Raw genomic sequence first — 20,741 nt, forward strand, 5'->3', positions numbered from 1 at the left:
ACTAAGAATCTTCCTACCTAGACAACAAGTTTGCAGCACTGTTTTTTTTTTTTTTTTTTTTTTTGGTGGTGGTAGGATTTGAACTCGGGGCTTCACACTTGCTAGGCAGGCGCTCTACCACTTGAGCCACTCCACCAGACCTTGCAGCACTGTTTGAAGGAACTATTTTGGAACCCTGGAGTACATTTAAATGCTTTCCACTTCTAGAGGAAAGGTGGCTAGTACCCCATCGTGGGGGATGCTGGTCAATTACCAATTCTCACAGGGCAGTGGTGCCTCACTTCCCATCCCCATGGCAGGCAGCAGTGGCATGTGTCTGGCATGGCTTCCATATTAGTGAGGACATTGCCGTTCAAACACGGGGGTTCTGTGTTGTAAATGCTGACAGTTGCTCCCGATCAATGAGATTCAGGAATGGGTCTGGCTGCCATTGCTTCACTGCTGGCTGAAACAGCTTTGTTTTTGTTTTTACTTTAAAAATCTCACTCTCTCTCTCTCTGTATGTATGTAGGGAATGCTTACAAAGCTACCATGCATATCCAGGTTCAGACAAGACCTTAATCTTTCACCTCAGGCTGATTCTTGGCAAACACCCCGAATAATTTTTTAAAAATCAAACTCTAGGTGCCAGGTATGGTGTGATGTCAACTATTCAGGAGGTGGAGATTGGGAGGATTAAGCTTTGAGATCAGCTTAGGCAAAAAGTAAGTAAGACTCCATTTGAACAAACAAGCTGGGTGTGGTGGCTCATGCCTGTCATCCCAGCTATGCAGGAGGCATAGGAAGGAGGATCACATTTGTCTGAGTCTAGCCCTGCCAAAATGGAGATTCTATCTGAAAAATAAACTACAAGCAAAAAGGGCTAAAGGATTGGCTCAAGTACTAGGGTGCTTGACTAGGAAGTACAAGTCTCTGAGTTCAAACTCCAGTACCACCAAAAAAAAAAAAAATCAAACTCTGGGAGAAGGAGGAGAATATGGTTTCCAGAATTTCACAGTAAAAGATTTAAGTGTTCAGTTTCAGCAAAATTGCCAAGTATACAAAGAAACAGGAAAATATGGCTTGTTAAAAGGAATGAAATATAAAAGGAAAATGAAGAAGCAGGAGAGAGAGAGAGAGACCAAGAGAGAATCTGCAATCTTTACAAGCAGCAGGTCTTTATTAGGGAGAGGAGACCTGAGAGGGACCTTTGTCTGGCCCTCAGAGCAAAACTCTGAGAGGAGCAAGGGCACTAAGCCCCCTGTGGCAAAGAAAGGGAGGTCGGAGGGGGATGGGCATTAGGAACAATGACTGTGAACGGGGAATGGGAGAAGGTGGTAGATATTAGTGGAAAGGTAATTGGGGCTGGGCAGCCAGCCATATGTGTTGTTTTTCTCTGGCTCTTTTATCCGAGGTAGCCATGTTTGCATTGTTCCAATGTTTCTCAGTATTCCAGCAAAAAAAGTCAATAAAATTGTACTTGAGGAAGCCCAGACTTTAGAATAAATAGACCAAGACTTTAAGACAGCTATTTTAAAGATGCTCAGAGAGCAAATGGAAAACATGGACAGAGGGTATTAGTCAGCTTTTCATAGCTGTGACAAAGTAACTTGAGAAAAATGACTTAAAAGGAGGAAAGGTTTATTTTGGCTCATGGTTTCAGAGGTTCTAGTCTAAGGTTGGCTTGCTCCATTGCTTTGAACCTAAGGCAGTGCAAAATACCATGGTAGGAATGTGTGGGGAAGGAGGCTGTTCACCTCATGGCACCCAGGAAGCAAAAAGAGAGAAGGGGCCAGGGACAAGATGTACCTTTCCAGGGCAATGACCAATGACCTACTTCATCCATCTAGATTCCACCTCCTGGTTTCTACCCCTTCTCAATAATGCCTTCAAATATGAATCCATCAATGGATGAGTCCACTGATGAGGTTAGAACCTTCATGGTTCACTCACTTCCCCCAAACCCACCATCTGGGGTCCAATACCAGATGAGCCTTTGGGAAGCATTTCTGATTCAAACCATATGAGAGAGTAAAATTGTTAGGTTGATGCGGATGGGAAGGCCAAGTGGGAGCCAAATAACAAAGCAAGCAGGCTTTAAGCAGGCTTTATTGAGAGCGAGCTCTCGGGCAAGGTTCACCGTCCCCAAAGAACAGGGCTGGAGAAGTCGTGCCAGAGAAATGGCAGCCCAGTTTTTATAGCTTGGGTGAAGTCAAGAGCTTAAGGTATTATGGGGCACTGGGCGAGGTTTGGTGGGGAGGAACTCAGGGTAATATGGATCTGTAGGACAGGTCAGGACCCATCCAGTGGGAGTTGCCATGGTAACTAGAGGGGAAGAGGAAGGAGAAGGGTGAACCGGAAAGTCGCTAATGGCCATGCTTGGGAGTTGCCATGGTAACCATGAAAGGAAGGAGGGGGTCGAGTGGAAAGTCCAGTGGAGAGTCCCTGATCACCATGGGGTGGCTGCCCACCGGCCAAACAAAAATAATATATGAAGAAAATAAGAATATCAACCAATAAATAAAAATTACAAAAAGGAATTCTGGAGCTGCAAAATAAAAAAAAAAGGAAAAATACACTGGAAGGAGTTAAAAATAGATTTGAGCAAGCAGAAAGAAATCAGTAAATTTAAAGATGGGACAACTGAAATTGTTGAAATAGAGGAACAGAAAGAAATAAAATGAAGAAGAGTGAACAAAGCCTAAGGAGCTTGTTGGATGTTATTAAGCAGACAAAATATGCATAATAGTAATCCCAGAACAAGAAGGTGCAAAAAGAATATTTGAAGAAATTCTATCTCAAAACTTCTCAACTTTGATGGAATAAATGAATATCCAAACCAAAGATGCTTAACAAACTCTAAGTAAGATAAACTCAACGAGACTTACATTGAAACACATAATTACACAAAGACAGAAATTTGAAAGCAGTAAGATGAAATTACTTTGTCATATGAAGGGAATTTTCAACAAAATGGTCAACTTATTTCTCCAGAAATCATTGAGGCCAGAAGATAGTGGGTTGATATATTCCAAGTGGGAAGGGAGGCAGAGAGGTGTGTGTGGGGGAGGAGAGAGAGAAGCATTCTCAGATACGTGAAAGCTTAGCTAGTTTGTTACCACTGGACCTTCCCTGCAAGAAATGCTAAAGGGAGACTTTCAGATTGGAATGAAAGGAAACTAGAGAGTAACCCAAACCTGAATGAAGAAATGAAAGATCTCTGTGAAAGTTAACTATATGGACAATAAGAAAAGCTAGTATCGTATTTTGATTTGTAGCCACTTTTAATTTTCTATGATTCATAAGACAAATGCATACCCCTTCAGACCCATTAGGAGGGCTACTCTTTTAAAAGAAACAGAAAATAACAAGTGATGGTGAGGACGCTAAGAAATTGGAACCTTTGTTCATTGCTGTTGAGAATGTAAAATGCAGCCTCTATAGAATTTTATATGGTGATTCCTCAAAAAATTAAGCATAGAATTACCAAAGGATCAAGCCATTCCTCTTCTAAGTATATTGAGGTATACTCAAGAAGAAGTGATTTGAGGTATTTGTACACCCATGTTCATTGTGATATTCTTCGCCCTAGTCAATAACAGGAAGCTATTTCAAGGAGCCAATGATGGATGGACGGATAAACAACATGTAATATTGTTTAAACAATGAAGTGTTATTTTGTTACTAGAAAGCCAGTCCCCTGGTCTCAATGCCAATTCACAAATAAAGAGAGCCAGATTTTTAGGAAAAGGAAATAAGATTTATTATTCTTCTTCAGAGGAAGAGGAGGACAAGGAGAGTCAACCTCTCAAAGTACTGTTGTTTACTTCTGAGAGAAAATGTCCACTTTTTAAAGGGGAATTCAGGGGCTTGCTTTGAGTTTGTGACAAAACACATGTCCCACAATAGGTGCTGGCCTTGTTTCTGGTTTACTGGCATCAGATCTGAGTTTTATGTCTTTGTTGATAGGTTTACTCCTCAGTGGTTAGAGAGAGATAAAGGGGAGAAGATTGCTTGGCTTATTTGTTTAATTGAAGAGTAAAGAGTGTTAATCTCTCTCTCTTTCTGCTTTGTTATATCAACTGACATATTCTCTCTCTCTCTCTCTCTCTCTCTCTCTCTCTCTCTCTGTCTCTCGCAGGAATTAAACAGCAAAAACACTTTATTAATTATTAATCTTAAAACACATTTACTATTAGGAGAAAAACACATTTGCTAATTCCAGCTGCTCAGAAGGCAAAGATAGGAGGATCACGGTTCAAAACTAGCCTGGCACAAAGTTAATGAGACCCCATCTCAACCAATAAGCTGGGTGTTCTTGCACACACCTGTCATCTCACCTATGTGGAAAGTATAAATAGGAGAATAGCAGTCCAGGCTGGTCCTGGGCAAAAATGCAAGACCTTATTGCAACTAAAACAAAAAGGGCTGGGGACATGATTCAAGTGGTAGAGCATCTGCTAGCTAGCACAAAAGAGAGAAGAGAAGAGGAAAGGGGAGGGGAGGGGAGGGGAGGGGAGGAGAGAGAATGAATATGTCAGTTGGTATAGGAAGCATAGCAACCTGACCAGCATGTAAGCTGGCTACAACTGACCGGTTTTTTTCCTTTTGTAGTCCTGGTTACAATTTGACCTTAAAAATGAAGGAGAATTTGACATTTACTATAACATGGATGAACCTTCAATATATGTGAAATAAATAAGTCACAAAAGAACTAGTACTGAATGATTCCTAGAGTAATCAAATTCACAGAGTCAGGAAGTACAATGGTGATTCCAGAGGCTCAGGGCCAGGAATAATGAGGTATAAATATTTAATAGGTATATTTTCAGTTTGCAAGAGGCGAGTTGTAAGACACAAGGGCATTATATATAACAAAAATGTGCAACACATCAAGAAGGTTAGACAATTATAAACATTACATACCTAGTCACAAGCCCTCAAAACACATAAACAAAAATTGGTGGAATTGAAGGGAGAGATGTTTTTACAATAATAGTTGGAGACTTCCTTACCTCACTTTTAATACTGTGCAGATCAATCAGAGCATAAGTAAGAAAACAGAATGTGAACAACACAGTAAGCGTACTTGACTTACCAGTTAACGTACAGAACATGTCATTCAACAACAGTCTTCTAAAATGTGCATGGGACATTCTCCCAGAGAGATCAAATATTAGACCACAGGAAAAAAATCTTAATAGATTTAAAAAGATAACTATTACAAATTTCTTCTCTAACCATAACAGGATTAGGTTAGAAACAAACAAACAGAAACAGAAGGAAAAGAAGTAAAGCGTATCTGAATTGGAAAGGAAGAGGTAAAAATAAATTTTCAGATAACATTTTCAGTCAGACTGGGGTATCTTCCAAGGACTAAACCTCTGCCAAACAAAACATACAACTTCAGAGATGTGGTGCAACTAAACCAAGAGATGAGACAAACCATGACCACCATCTGGTCTTGGGTGTGCACTCCATCACATACCCTGGAATTGAGCTCTTGAGCATTCCCTTAAAAGTTGGACATTTTCTCTCAGGGGCAAGGTGGTGGACTTTGAGTCTCTATCTCACTGCTCTCCTCATTTTATCTGGAAAATTAATAAACCTTAATTTTCCTTTCTTTAAAACCCTGCCCTTGTTATTTGTAAATTGGCACTGATTGCAGAGGCTGAACATTTGGTAACACTGGGACCTGCTGATTCTTTCCCAACAGAGAAACCAAAGCACCAATCAGCATTACTTGCATTGCCTACTTCTGCCACTTTGCTGCTGAATGGGATGGAAGTGCAGGTCCTCATTCATCTCTCCGAGGAGAAAGGGGAGGTGGGGTTCTGCTGCTTCTGACTTAGAAGGGAGATCCAGTTCCCTACTCCACCCTGCTGACACCATGAATTAGGTGTGAAGCTATGGGAACAGGGCCATCCAGTGATCCTAACCTAACAGAGCCACTAGCATGCAAATCCAGCCTAGGAAGGCTGCAAGCAGGGAACAACAACTTAAGAAAGCTGTGGAATGGGCTGAATCCAGCTGTGGGGTTGGGGTGGCCTGGAGCCATGGGAGTCCCACTCCAAAATATCCAGAAGGTGGAATATGGAGGCAAAGAAGATTGTTCTCCTGACTTAAATTTTAGTGTTGTGTGCCCTTTTGGGTATGGACTTACCTGAAATATATATCCTTTACTTCTTTCCTATTCTACCTTTTGGAATGGTAGTGTTTATTCTAGGCTTGTCAAACCATCAAAGCACATGACTTGTTTGAGTCCACAAGTTTATGCCTGGAAGAGAACTTACTTCAGGATAAATTACACCTTTGAGTCTCACCCATACCTAATTTACATGAGACTCAGACTTTAGCTTTTTGAGTTGATGGTAGAATTCATTAAGACTTATGGGGCTATAAGAATGATTGTCTTTTGTATGTGAGATGGGAAAGCGTTTTGCAGAGCCAGGGTCAGGATGCTATAGTCTGAATGTGTTCCTTTTAAATTCATGTTGAGGGCTGGGACTGTAGCTCAGTAATAAAGCACTTGCCTAGCATGTATAAGGCCCTGGGTTTGATCCCCAGCACCACCAAAATTCATATTGACATCTAATCTTCATTGTGGTGTTAAGAGGTGAGGCCTCTTAAGAAGTGATTAAGTTATAAAGGCTCCCACCCTTGGAATTATAGAATAGGTTGAAGGGAGCTCCCTGGTTCCTTCTCCCATGTGAGGACACAGAAGCAAGGTGCTGTCTATGAAGAATGGGTCCTTAACACACACCACTTCTGCTTGCATTTTAATCTTGGATTTCTCAGGCTCCAGAACTGTTAGCAGTAAATTTTATTATTTGTAAACTACCTGATCTAGAATATTTTTATAGCAGCAGGAACAGGCTCAGACAAAGAAGTCCCTTGCAATTCAAAATGAATTTGAGAATCAACTTTTCCCTGTTTGTAAAAAAAGGCATTGGAATTTTGATAAAGATTGCATCATATCTGCAGGCCACTTTGGGTAGTATTGACATCTTAACAACATTAAGTTTTCCTATCCATGAGCACAAGGTATCTTTTTGTATATTTGCTTCTTCCTTAATTTCTTTCAGCAGTGTCTTATAGTTGCAATGTACAAGTCCAATTTGGTTAGGTTTATTTCTAAGAGTTTTATTCTTTTAGATGCTATTATAAATAAAATTGGCTTCTTAATTTTCTCTTTTTCATTGCTGATGAACAGAAACACAATTGTTTTTTCATGTTTGGATTCTGTACCTTGCAACTTTGCTGTGTTAGTTTATGAATTCTGGTAGATCTAAAATTTTCTGTATATAGGCAACGATTGTAGTGATCATGAATGCGAAGACATGATTCCACATGCTCCACATGTCCTGCATGTCGGGTGTGCGTGTGGAGATAGTCCAGATACTATAAGTTATATAAGAAAAGGAACTACTAGGGCTGGAGGTATAGCTCAGTAGTAGAACTGTGCTAGCAGGCCTGAGTTCAATCTCCAGCACCAAAAAAGAAAAGAAAAGAAGGAGGAACTACTGAGCCAACTAGGGATGGGTCTGAGTGTATGATGAGGTAAGACACGAGAAGGGTTTGGGCGAAAGGTAAAGCCACTATCAAAGAGACTGATGACATTGATAATGTGGCTGTGAAAGGTGAAGATGAACCCCAGTTAAAAGAGCGTATCTTAAGGGCCTAGTGGAGCAACTCAAACATTAAGAGGACCTGCCTAGTAAGCGTGAGGCCCTGAATTCAAACCCCAGCACTGCCAAAAAAAAAAAAAAAAAAAAAGATCATTCTAGCTCCGAGGAAGTCAGGGGGAGTGGAAGGAACCATTAATTTATTTTTCTTAGCTGTCATCTGCAGGATATTTGCCAGTTTAGCCCAGACTTCTGCCACGTCTCAACTTGACCACTGGCCAACAAATGATGTTAATTTAATTTTTTTCAGAATCCTCCAGCCTCAGCAAGAAACAATAAAACAAGATTAACTCTCTGAACACTGAAATAGCTCTCTTGTCCTCATTCTGTTATTGTTGGTCTCTTTTGTGTGCTTTTTCAAAGACTGCCTATTGTTCTCAGTTCTCTAGCATGTAGGACAGTAGACAACTGTGCTGTTCTGGAATTCCTGATGGTCACCACAGGTGACCAATGTGTCCTTGCTTCATCTGGATTAATGAAATATTTAACTGGCTTGGCTCCAGATGGGGAACCTGGCTGTAGTGGACTTGACTAAACTGCTGGGAGTCATAATCGTGGTCACTCTTTAAAATTGTCCCCTCAGCAATGGGATGTCTTACAATTCACATTATAGTCATTTAGCCTCCTTTCGTTTTGGTACTATGGTGTGAGCATCTCCCATGTGTTGAAATTTTACGCCCCTCCATTGTGAGATATTAAAAGGATGGAAACTTAATCTGACTATGATGTTTATATGTGGCTGCTTTGAAAAGTGATTAGATTTGGAAAAGTCCTTGGAGTGGAGCCCTCATGATTGAAATCTGTTGGTTTTATAAGAAGAGGAAGAGACTAAGTAGACATGCACACTCCCTGTCTTTTGGCATGTGATGCTCTGCACTGCCTCAGGACTTTGCCAATAAGTTGTTCTTCCAGAAATATGAGCCAAAAATAAACATATTTTCTTCATAAAGTAGCCCACCTCTGGTATTTCACAATAGTACTGAAAACAGACTAATGCATTCTGTCATTCTTTTTAGTGCATAGGGCAAGGACCTGGAGGAGCTGGCACATTCAGTTACTCTATTTTTTTTGCTATCTTAATAGTACATTGCTTGAATCCAAAAATGGCCTTTTGTATCTTTACAGGATAAATCAGTCAGATCTTAGCTTTGCCTGCCATGTATTTGACAGAAAAAAACCAGCAGAGTAAAAATATGGGTAAATATAAAATATTACCCATTTCTCTCCTCTTCAGTTTTCTAAAGATTTTGAACCAAATCACTGCTCAGACCATAAAAGAGCTTCTTCTGGTGAACAATGACCTATTAATTGCACATCAAGAAATAAGGCTCCAAGAGGTGGTAGACACCAAGCGACGTTAGAGGCACAAAGATGAAAATGCCATGTCCATCATCTGTGTTGGGAGAAAGCAGAAACCAGTGAAGGGGAGCAGCTGCCGGGAGGGGCGCAGTGGAATAAGGTATGTGTCACCTTCTCTCAGCATCCATCCATCCATCCATCCATCCATCCATCCATCCATCCATACAGGGCGCAGCTGGGTAGAGAGGAAGGGGTGGTCAGCGCGGGAGAAGGATTTCCAGCGGAACCCTCTTCCCCAGCTGCCTGCTCCCGATCATCCACGCCGGTGGCGCTGCAGGGCACTCGCTGTCTGCAGCAGGACTGGACAGCGGTCCTCCCTCCCGGGATGGGAAGGGAGGACCACAGAGACGCACACGGCGCCCTCCGCCGTCCTAGAGCAGCCGGGGCGCGGCCTCCGCCTCCCGAGTGGGGAGGTCCGGCCGGCCCCGAGCGCGGGGCGCCGGGGGTCCTGGGTGGTGACTAGCGGCTCCAGGGCTCGGACCTCGGTGTCCCGCTGCCTGGCGCGCCCCTCCTGGCCCGGGGCGGTCCCACTCGGCTCGCTGCCCCGGAGGGTGGGCGGCCCGGGCCATGGCGGCCGCGGTCCTGGCAAGCGGAGCACACCCCGGCTCTGTCCTTGGCCGGCTGCGGGGACAGGCCGCCCGGGCGCGCCCGGTGAGTGCGGGGTGGCCGGGAAGCAGGCTGGGCCCTAGATCCAGATCAGAAGGGACGGTTTCCAAGACCGGAGGGCCAGAGAGGGTTCTTCTGGGGAAGCTGATGTGCAACAGCACAGGCCTGAGCCTAGTGCCAGGGCCCAGGTGTTCAGAGTGCTGCGGGAGGGGACCTGTATTTCAATGAGGCTAGTTTGCAGAGCTGGTCGAACAGGAGTTTGTTACAGGCACAGGAGGGAGAACTGGATATTCACGTAGGGGGAGCTGCAGGTGCAAGGGCCCAGATGTTGGGAAAAAGAGTTTGGTTATCTAACCGAATGGTGAAAGGGTAGGAGAGAGGGTGGAGGGGGTAGATGTTTCTGCTCAGGGAAGCTGGGTCTCCGAATAGTGAATGCAGTTGTCCTCGGTGCCCAGAAATTGGGACTTTGCTGGGTAGGCAAGGGTGAGGCAGCCAAAGTCTTTGAGCCCTGGAGTGCTGAATAAATCAACTTTGGCAAGGATTGCTGTGGAATGGAGCAGAACTGGCTCCTGTATAGTGTGGAGACAGATCCTGTATGAAGCAGTAACTGGAATTACAGCAAGTCTTGGTGGCCATAGGTGAAGCACTGGTTTTGTTTCCTAAGGAAGAGAGCAAGAGAGAGGGGGAAAACGATGCAGAAGAGGCTCCCAGAGTTATAGGAAAGGGGGACATAGCGATAGGAGCATGGCGAAGAGAGTGGGGCAGGATGTTTTAGAGCATGTGTTGGGGTGGGGAGTGCAGGTAGTAATATCAGAAGATCTGTTCTATTGAATACAGTGTCTGGGTAATCTGAGTGGTCTGAGGAGCTCTCAGCAGTGAGAAGTGTGAAGTGTCCTACACAGGGCAGAGGCAGGAGGAGGACAGAAGGCAGTGTTGCACAGTAGGTAGGCACAGAGTATCAAACAGGGTTCTGTCTCAGCTTTGTAACTTTAGGAAGTTATTCTCTCTGAACCGTGTTTTCCTCTTCTGCAAAGTAGACTACATATCCTCCATATACTGTGAGACCAAGTAATGTGTGAAGTGCTTGACACAGGCTCAGTAAATGATAATTGTTATGAAGGGTTGTAAGAGGACACATTGTGGAGAAAGGATGAGATTGGGGCATAGCAATTAAAAGGAAACTTTCACAGAGATACATGAAAAAATGTGAGAGGAGGCTTGGATGTTTGCAAGAAAGAAAGAAAGATAAAGAGGCATTAGAAAATTGATGGCCCATCCCTCATATCTTTTTAAGGAGGGGGAAAATTCTTTTGAGAGCTTCTCTTAGCTATTCAGAATCCAGAAACCCAGCAGCCATCCCTGTTCTGTACCTTTTGGTATCCATGTGCCCCTTACTGCAAGCCTAAGTCCTGGGATTGACTGAAGGTGTTTCAACGCATGTCGTTTCAGGAGTCAGTGACTTTTGAGGATGTGGCTGTGTACTTCTCTGAAAAAGAATGGACCGTCCTGGCCCCTGCTCAGAGAGCTCTGTACAGGGATGTGATGCTGGACAATTATGGGGCAGTGGTTGCCCTGGGTAAGGGTCTCTTTCCTGGGCTCTGCCTGTGCTCTTCATAGTTTCCTGGCTCCTTCTTAAAGGTTCAGGAGTCTTTGATAACCCTCAGCTCAGTTTTAGCTTCAGGATCTTGGAAGATCCTGAGCAGTTTCTGGGAAGGGGGAAGTCCTGGGATCAATTCGAACCTTACCCAGTTCTTCCTTGCCTGCCCAACTCCTCACCCCCACTGAGCCTTCAGTTCCTTATCCCATCAGTGTGGGAGATCTGGTCCGGAACAATTGTCCCCATGCAGGTGTCTGAATGACACCTGATTGATTGCTCTGAAAGGGAAGACACAAGAAAGTTCAACTCCTCAATGAGTGGAGTCATCCATTTGCTGACTCAAACTGAGCACTTCTTCTATACTCTGTCAACTTCCTAACCTTTTTGAGAATAAAACAAGTATAAAAAAAACCTCCTGGACTTTTCACCTGGGTCTCCTGCCATTCCCCTGGATTTCCTTTTCTTGTTACTTCCTTTCTTTCCCCTTTCACCCCTGAAGACACAGGCCTGGGAGGAGTCTTGGGATTTCTCTGGGTCATCCCACTCACCTGCCTGTCCCATTTCCTTCCCCTCAAGCGGCATTTCCATCTTCCAAACCAGCTCTGATCTCCCAGCTGGAGCAAGGGGAAGCACCCTGGTGCTCAGCTCCTCAGGGAGCTCTGGATGGAAAGGGGCCAAGGGGCATCTCCTCAGGTGAGTGAGGACACGTGCCAATCATCTGACCAGTTCCCTTGTCTTAATGTTTAAAAATGTAATAGGTCTGTGTTCCTTTAACCTAGTGCTATAGACACTAGTTGGATTCTGTTTTTCCTATTCCCATGGTTTTCCATCTTTTTGAGTCCTTGTTTTATTCATTCTGGCTACTCTGTATGCATCTCTATTCCCTTGTTTTGTCTCTTCCCCATCTCTCTGTTACCATGGCTTATCTACTTACCTGGCTTTCCTGTTTACTCTGATCTGAGGCAGCTTATTTTCCTGGCCTGCTTCCAGTCTTCTGGATGCCCTTTTGGATATAATGACCTTCTTTATCATTAAGAATCAAGAAGTCTCAATAACCCTCAGCCGAATAGTTCCTATTCTTCATGGATTACTGATGGGGAAAGGCCTGGGATTGTTTTGGGAAAGCTCAACACAGGGCTTTCTTGCTCCTAGTTTCTAATAAGCCTGTATCTCCTTGTTGCCTTCCTGGCAGTATTCCATCTTCTCCCCAGAAGGCTCTTCTGTGAGCATAGTAAGACTTGAAGTAGACGCCCTTCACCTCCTAGTGTCACTGTTCCTTGCTTTATCTGGCAGTCTTTATCTTAAGATAGTCTGATTATAGCTATTAAAACTCAATTCAAACAGGTTTACCTAATAAAGAGGAATTTATTGTTTCATGTAACTGGAAAGTCTGTGGTACACTGAGCTACAAATACACTTGGACCAGAATTTCAGTCTTCCTTTGTCTACTTGTATTTGGCTTTGTCAATTGTCCGGGTTTCTCTTGTAATTGTAAGGTAAAATGGTAGTTGTAACCAAGGCCCTAAATCTTAATATTTATGGAAAGAAGCAGGGCAGATCTTCCTCAGGCTTTACCCAGTGAAAAAGTACTGCTCTAATGGACTGTCTGAAGTCATATGCGAGCTCTAAATCAGCCACCGTGGTCAGGGAGATGCTGTGCACTGACTGATTTGACCCAAATCATTGATCCTTGACCCAATCTCCCACCCAGTGAGGAGGGGTGGACCAGTGAGAGTCTACTGTAGAAGCTGGAGTTGGCATTCCTCCCCATCCCCATTCAAGTGAAAGGCGTTCTGCCCCACAATGGGGAGGGATAGAGTGGATGTAGTAGGAGACAGTGTCCTCTGCATTCTCTTAGGGTCTCATTGCCTCCTGTCCTCCCCACCTGAGGGAATTTTCTAGTCAGGAAACCAAATAACTAAGTTATTCCTTGAGCAAAACTCTAACCCTCTGACCTACAGCAGACTTCTTGGAGCACATGTGTCTCTACTCGAGAGCCACTTTTATCTCAGGGAAGGTCATACTCAGGGGACACACAGACTCTGGTCTCATATAGACTTGTCAAATGACAAGTGGAAGTAAGTTTTATTAAAGTGGACTTTTGTGAATAGAAGTATCTGTTGTAGACTAGGAAGTAACTTCTGGAAATGGTTGAGTGAGGCTGTGAGGTCATTCCAATGAATGTCACAGAGAGACCCATCATTGATCCTTTGTAAAATGAGTACTCAGTAATAGATGAAGAAGAAAAAAGGAAAACTAAGAGACTATAATTTTTTAGAACAGTCTTCCTAGACAAAAAGTCCTCAGAAGCAGCTTTTCACAACTCCATCCTATCCTGATTCTTTTGTATATGAACTTGTTTTCATCTCCCATAGATAGGTGTAGAAGAGGACTTAGTCCAGTTTCTTCTTGACATTTTACAATGAGTGGTATACTTTCATATCTTTGGGAACTGATGCCTCTATCTATTATAGTCCTATCATCCTCAAATTTCTGGTCATCTGTGTTACCAGTCTTTCCACCTACCTTCATTCTCTCCCCTACCACTTTAGTCTCTGTTCCATTCCAAATAGGCTCCACTCCTCCAACTGAACCTGCTTATTTGTGTCTTGCCCTGGCAGGTTATCCCTTTATAAAGCCTGTTGGAATCTCCCATCTTGAGCAGGTGGAAGCCCCATTGAACCTGAAGTTGCAAGGAGAGGATCCAAGCCTAATTTTCACTGGTAAGTAAGAGGGAAATGAGCATTTTTCTCCCAGTTATAAATTTCCCTTTGTCTATCCTTTGTAAAATGTTAGAAGTCCATTTTGCCGTTTATGTTATAAATAAGTGACACTTCAGAATCCCCAAATTAACCAATTAATGAAGAGGAAACTTAAGCCCAGAGATTCCAAGTTTTAATATGACAAACTCAATTAATCAAATTAGCTTTTAGGCCTAACCTGAACAGATGGCCTATGTATCTGGCTGTTATGGTCAACCAATAATATTTTAATGAGATACTATATTTCACTTGGAATTTTTTTAAAAAGTAACATATGGCCTCTATCTTGGAAAGGCTCATAATCTAATGACATTATACATAAATCTACAATCACAGTAAAATAATGATATTATTACAGAGGCATGAATAGCACTATGGGAACAAAGAGGAGGCAGTCTTTGCCCAACTACATGAAGTAGTTTGGTAGGCTTGGTGATTGGATTGAACTTCCTTTTAGTGTTGAAAAGTATGAGGAATATCTCTCATTGCTGCCCCTTGTGTATGACAAACTGAGGTTCCCCAAATATACTTGTGGTCCTCTGCCGTGAGTGCTGGTCTGTCCTCATGTTATAAACTGGCCTCTACCTGGAAGGAATTCTGACTTGTCTCTCTTAGATTTGATTCGACTTTTTTCTGAGAGCATGCCCTATACTTTATCTAGTGGTAGGAATCACAACCTTTGTGTATTCTGTCTAGTTTTGACTGCCTTTTATGTGTTAGTGTGTTTTTGCCATTTTCAGTTAGTGCTATCAAGACATGAGGGTGGTACTTGGAGAGAAATGGATTTATTAATACCACTTGGTGACTGTAGTTACTCCATTGTAGGTATTGATGATATTTGCAGCTCTGATTTCTTCTTCCAGAGAGTGTGTCAAAAAGTAAGATAGAAGATTTTATTCTGAAAGAGGAAGATTTTGAGGAAGCACAGGACCTCACAGTGCTATCAAGTGGACCCCAGGAATTCTGGTTTGGAAAAACCTGTGCAGAGGAGAAAAGCAGGTTAGGGAGATGGCCTGGCTACCCCAATGGGGAAAGTATGGCAGATACTACAGATGATATTATAAAAGTGATTGTCAAGGATGAAATGATCTCAGTACAAGAGAGTTCAGAGAATTCTGATGTCAATAACCACCTTGGGAAAATTCTAACTGAGCAAGTATTTTATATATGTGAAGAATGTGGCAAGTGTTTTGGTCGAAATGAAGACTTTGATCGACATCAGAGAACTCATAATGGAGACAAAGTCTACGGATGTAAGGAATGTGGGAAGGGTTTCAGTTTTAGATCACATTGCATTGCACATCAGAGAATTCACAGTGGGGTGAAACCCTATGAATGTCAAGAATGTGCTAAAGCCTTTGTTTGGAAGTCAAACCTGATTCGGCACCAGAGAATACACACAGGTGAGAAACCCTTTAAATGTAAGGAATGTGGGAAGGGCTTTAGTCAGAACACAAGCCTTACACAACACCAGCGAATCCACACTGGAGAGAAACCATACACATGTAAAGAGTGTGGGAAAAGCTTTACTCGAAACCCAGCCCTTCTCCGACATCAGAGAATCCATACTGGGGAGAAGCCTTATGAATGTAAGGACTGTGGGAAAGGCTTCATGTGGAACTCTGATCTTGCTCAGCACCAGAGAGTCCACACTGGGGAGAAGCCTCATGAATGTACTGACTGTGGGAAAAGCTTCATTTGCAAGGCACACCTTATCCGACATCAAAGAATTCATACTGGGGAAAGACCCTATAAATGCAACGAATGTGGAAAGGCCTTCAGTCAAAATTCTGTCTTGATTAAGCACCAGAGGCGCCATGCTAGAGAGAAAACCTGATGATTATCTATCAGACCTCTCATCTTGAATATTAGAGACTGCATAATGGTGATGTTGTGTATAGTTCTTGGGCTACAGGAACTCCAGAGCCATAACCCTAATAGCCAGTATTATTTTGCCTCTTCCCATGAACAGATACTACATACTATAGCAAAACTCGACCCCCATATCACTGTGTTTATATTGGGCACTGTTTAGTTGAGTACTGCTCTCTATCAGGTACCATGCTAACCACTCTGTATGCATTCTTTAGTTTGCAATCTTGTTAAGGTGGGTACTTTTCTTCTCACTTTACAACTGTTAAATGTGAGATTGAAAGGTTAAAGAATTCATTAAAGTTTGCACAGATAGTAAGTTACAGAGTTGAGTTTGGAGCCAGGCCTTTCTGACTCCAAAATATACTGTTCTTTATTTTAGTTGTACACATTTATTCCTCTATCCATTTTTACTTTCTGTTCACCTAAGACCCAGCTTCTTCAACTACTTATGTTCTTCAACTTATAATGAATATCACTCACATGAGTACTTAATTTTGTGCTGTCTTATGATTTTCTAATGGTCCATGTCTCTGTGTTTTGACTCTAGCTAATTGGCTTTTTGAGGACCAATACTGCATTTCTTTTATGTTTTTCAATTGTGAAGCTTTTTTGAGTATGTTCATGATAAAAAATTGAATAGTTCCAAAGGATGTTTAGGGAAAAGTAAATTTCTTTGTCACTCCTATCTTCCAGTTCTCAAAGAAGTAACAGAGAGGCAATTACTGTTACCTGTTGTGTATCATTCTGGAGATACTCTTTCTCTGTATACAAATACTAATAATGCTTTTCATAAGTCTGCCTCTCAGAAAACCTTATTCTGTATAGGTGGCATTGCAGTTCCATTGCCAACTATATGACCTTTCCTTAGAGACTGTGGTCCTCCCCGAAGAGCCCTAGGTAACTTAGAGGAAAAAAAGTAGAACTGGGTAGTTCAAGTTGTACAATCTTGGGAGACCTGATTGCCCTCGTGTAAGGAGACAGCACTCTGAGATTGGGAAAATGTAAACACAGTTGAAGGGTTTTTTTCATAAAATAGTATACAGTTGTAACACCTAATTGTACTATAATTCTAAATCTCCCAGCCTGTCCCTCACTCACCGCCATGACAGTTCTCATTCTAAAATAAACTGTGAGGCCATCATCAAGGGCAGGAGAAATGGTTTCTTTCTGGTAATGGCTAAGGCACTACTACATATCCTCATCCAGTCAGCAGTTGAAAAGCCCCTGTAAAACCTAGAATCTTGGCATCAGAGTCATGCTCACCCTAGGTCCAAGATCAGAGAAAACAAATGCTAGGAACACATGTATTCTATGCAGGAAAGTAAGGAAATCCAAAATTACCTCTACTTGAAATTATGAGTTTATAAAACTATTTTGGGAGAAGGAGCCAAGCTGTTAATACTATGAAGACAGAGGCTGTTAGAGAGTGGTAATAACCACTCTCTAATAGATTAAAGGCCTTATTCAATGAAGAAGAATACTGGTCAAAAAAGAATCAAAACATCCAGACTCTTCACTTTTAGAACCATTATTTTGAAATAGTGCAGCTTGCTTCACTGCAGTTTAGTTATTCCACTTTATAAGCTTTCAACCAGTTAATATAATTGTTGACTAAGGTGCAAGGAGTAGAAATCATGGGCCTATTTGAAACAAACTTCTGCTTCCTGGAAATTATAAGCTAAGTCCTAGATTACTAAAACCTAAGGTCATGTAATAAGGATAATCTAGTATGGTCCACCTATGATAACATCTAATGAGCAGTAAAAATTGTGTCCACATGGAACAAAGAAATGAAATGACTAATGTGTATAGGTGTTGTGGGAAGTTGTTTTCTAAGAAAATGTTACTGAGTACTAACTTGTGTGTGAAGCATACTCCCGGGTGCTATGTAAACAGTATAGTCAGACCAAGCCCAAAAAATTAAAGTCAGTGAAAATTTCTACGTGCTATGAAAGGAATGAACAGAGTACTGAGAAAGAGTGATGGAGAAGGGACTCACTTTAAATATAGATGGCCAGGGAAGGCCTATCATTAAAGCCAAGACTGGAGGTAACATTAAAGCTAAGACTGGAAGTATGAGAAAAGGCCACTTATGTCAAGAACAGGAAGAACAGCATGCAGAGGGAGCAACTATGTGGACACCCTGATCTATAAAGAGCTTGTTATATTCAAGAAACCAAAAGAGGGGGTGGACCTGTAGCTCAGTGTTAGACCATGTGCTTCACATGTGTAAGACTTAAGGTTCAACCCCCACCCCACCACTAAAGAAAAGAAATCAAAAGCATGATGACTAAGTTGAGTTTGGAGAAATGGGAAGGCCAGACCATTCATTTCTTCTGGAGTGAAAAGAAGCCATTGAAGGGTATTCAGTGGAGGAGTGGCATGTTTTGAGTCATGATTTAAGATGACTACTGACTGTAAAAGGACAAGAGCTGGCATCAGTCCAGTTTGGAGAGGATGGCAGTCTTATTGATAAAGGAGATGGTGGGACGTATGTGGATTTAAGATATGTTTTGGAAATAAATAAAACCAGTGATGTGCTGATGGGTTGGATACAATAAGTAATGGACTAAGAGGAATCAGGGATAGCTTTCTGGTTTCAAGTGAACAGGTGCTAGTGACTGAAATGAATGACACTGGAAAGGGAATATGCTCGGGAAGGGAGAAAGAAATCAAGGGCTCTTATTTTGGATTAATACATTTGAGATATGTATGAGATGTGCAAGTGAAAAATTCAAGTTGGCAATTGTATCTTATGGGCTGGTGCTCCAGATTGACCATGACTGAAGCTGTACATTTGAGAGGCATCATTTTAGCAGAAGACATCTAAAGCCATGGGAAGAAATGAACGAAATCCCTTAAAGTATGGGAAGAAATGAACTGAATCTTCTAGTGCTGAACTGTCCAATACAGTAGCCACTAGCCACATGTGGCTATAAAAATTAAAATTGAAATTTAAAAATAGTTCCTTAGTCATCTAAGGAACCACCTTTCAAGCACACCCTGTGTGGCAGTTAAGCACCTTATTATGCAGTGTACATATAAAACATTTTTATCATTGCAGAAAGTTTTAGACAGTGCTGTTTCAGAGAGAATGTGACAAGATACAAGGCCCCGGGATGGAGTGCTCTGGGATACCAGTTCAGTATTTAGGGAGTTGGATGGCAGGAAGTGCCAACAAGGGATAGAAAGAGCTGCCAATGAGGGGTTGGCAAATGCCAGTGGACATGTTATGCAGACAACAGTTGAAATAAGGTTGAAGCTTGGACCAGGGTTGCAAAACACTTTGTTTTCCTATATTTTTCATTGTCAAAACCCTAAATTTTCATAAGCTCCAAAGTCATAATGATGTGAATCTCCTGGATGAGGTCAGTATTTTAAATTGGGAAAGAAAGTGCATAGGAATAAGAGTCCATGGAGATGAAACCATGAATGAAATGGAATCATTTGAACCTACAGAGGAGCATCTTGGAAGATGATCAACCCTAGGAACTCTCACTCGGTGATTGAAATGTTTATAAGTAAAGTAGCAAGACTTAGAAGTAACAAAAGGGGAATTTCCAAAGCATGGCAAGAGGTAGATATTCCAGATGCATTAGTAAATTGGGTGTGAAAATGGATGGCCCCTGCCAAGAGAATTCTTAACTTTTTTTTTTCTTTCTTACCAGAGACCTATAGACAGGCATTTGGAAGCCCTGAGCCCACATCACAGACTCCATAGTCTGTGATGAAGGAATTGTGACATGGAAGACCCGATTTTTAATGAAATTTTCCTAATATCTTAAATATTAGAAGAATAAAATTAGTACTCAATTCCTACATTTTTGAGAAATATAAAATGTGGAAATTAAAATATTTTTCTGATAAGTTGCAATCAGCAATATGTTAAAATCAGGAATTAATTATAGAAATTTTTGCCTTCAAAATTAAAGAATAGGGTTAGAAAGTGAGGAAGTATAAAAATAGCATATTGATAAGTAGCTGACTTGCCCATAATTTCTTACCAGAATGAATAATTAAATTCCTACCATGTTGTAAGCTGGAGCCAGCAACAGAGTTGCCTGTCTTACAAGCAACTCAGTCCCAAATTAGTGTCAGCAATCCTGTGCATCTGTCTTTGTGGCTTTCAGTTAGGACTCTTTCTCTAATGGTCAGCTCTTACTTGGCTCCCAGCATATGTTCCCGATCTTCCTGGAAACAGTAACCCAAATATTCTCTAGGAAGTCCTTTCTCAGCAAAGCTACATGATTTGGCCCCACTCCCAACTTCACAAGTGTTCCCAGTTTGGCTTGTGTCAATCATCTCATCCCATCTGCTTGGCCATAGTGGAATAGATTCATATCTGCTAGAGACTTGGTTTTTTTGAGCAACATTCCAATATTGTTTTATTTTATTTTTTTATCTTATTATTCATACGTGCATACAAGGCTTGGGTCATTTCTCCCCCCTGCCCCCACCCCTCCCTTACCACCCACTCCACCCCCTCCTTCTCCTCCCCCCTCAATACCCAGCAAAAACTATTTTGCCCTTATCTCTAATTTTGTTGTAGAGAGAGTATAAGCAATAATAGGAAGGAACAAGGGTTTTTGCTGGTTGAGATAAGGATAGCTATACAGGGAGTTCACTCACATTAATTTCCTGTTCATGTGTGTTACCTTCTAGGTTAATTCTTTTTGATCTAACCTTCTCTCTAGTTCCTGGTCCCCTTCTCCTATTGGCCTCAGTTGCTTTTAAGGTATCTGCTTTAGTTTCTCTGTGTTGAGGGCAACAAATGCTAGCTAATTTTTTAGGTGTCTTACCTATCCTCATATCTCCCTTGTGTGCACTTGCTTTTATCTTGTGATCAAAGTCCAATCCCCTTGTTGTGTTTGCCCTTGA

At 42.0% G+C, this 20,741-nt stretch overlaps 2 protein-coding genes across 4 annotated transcripts in view; both read left to right on the forward strand.

The window, feature by feature from the left end:
• The first annotated feature begins 8,705 nt into the window (after nt 1-8,705).
• Nucleotides 8,706-18,407, forward strand: Znf662 (zinc finger protein 662). 3 transcript variants are annotated; one of them, XM_074060343.1, is made up of 5 exons: nt 8,706-9,123; nt 11,079-11,205; nt 11,803-11,919; nt 13,848-13,949; nt 14,852-18,407. In XM_074060343.1, the coding sequence occupies exons 2-5, from the start codon at nt 11,172-11,174 to the stop codon at nt 15,823-15,825; spliced, it is 1,227 nt and encodes a 408-aa protein (XP_073916444.1). In that variant the 5' UTR covers nt 8,706-9,123; nt 11,079-11,171; the 3' UTR covers nt 15,826-18,407. The 3 variants fall into 3 exon arrangements, with proteins under 3 accessions (XP_073916444.1, XP_073916443.1, XP_073916442.1); XM_074060341.1 differs by lacking the exon at nt 8,706-9,123 and adding an exon at nt 9,358-9,674; XM_074060342.1 differs by lacking the exons at nt 8,706-9,123; nt 11,803-11,919 and adding an exon at nt 9,357-9,674.
• Nucleotides 11,184-20,741, forward strand: part of Krbox1 (KRAB box domain containing 1) — a 28,796-nt gene continuing 19,238 nt past the window's right edge. Inside the window, exons 1-2 of the mRNA XM_074060344.1 lie at nt 11,184-11,205; nt 13,848-13,949. The gene's annotated coding sequence lies outside the window, so the exon portion shown is untranslated. The remainder of the gene's footprint in view (nt 11,206-13,847; nt 13,950-20,741) is intronic.

The sequence above is a fragment of the Castor canadensis genome, chromosome 17 (assembly GCF_047511655.1).
Source record: "Castor canadensis chromosome 17, mCasCan1.hap1v2, whole genome shotgun sequence".
Classification (NCBI taxonomy): Eukaryota; Metazoa; Chordata; class Mammalia; order Rodentia; family Castoridae; genus Castor; species Castor canadensis.

What these genes read in the sequence shown, in the direction of transcription:
- Znf662 (XM_074060341.1), top strand. Translation starts at nt 9,591, where the DNA reads ATGGCGGCCGCGGTCCTGGCAAGCGGAGCACACCCCGGCTCTGTCCTT. An exon ending in AGGCCGCCCGGGCGCGCCCG is followed by an intron (nt 9,675 to 11,078) that starts GTGAGTGCGGGG and finishes ATGTCGTTTCAG; the next exon opens with GAGTCAGTGACTTTTGAGGA. An exon ending in TGGGGCAGTGGTTGCCCTGG is followed by an intron (nt 11,206 to 11,802) that starts GTAAGGGTCTCT and finishes CTTCCCCTCAAG; the next exon opens with CGGCATTTCCATCTTCCAAA.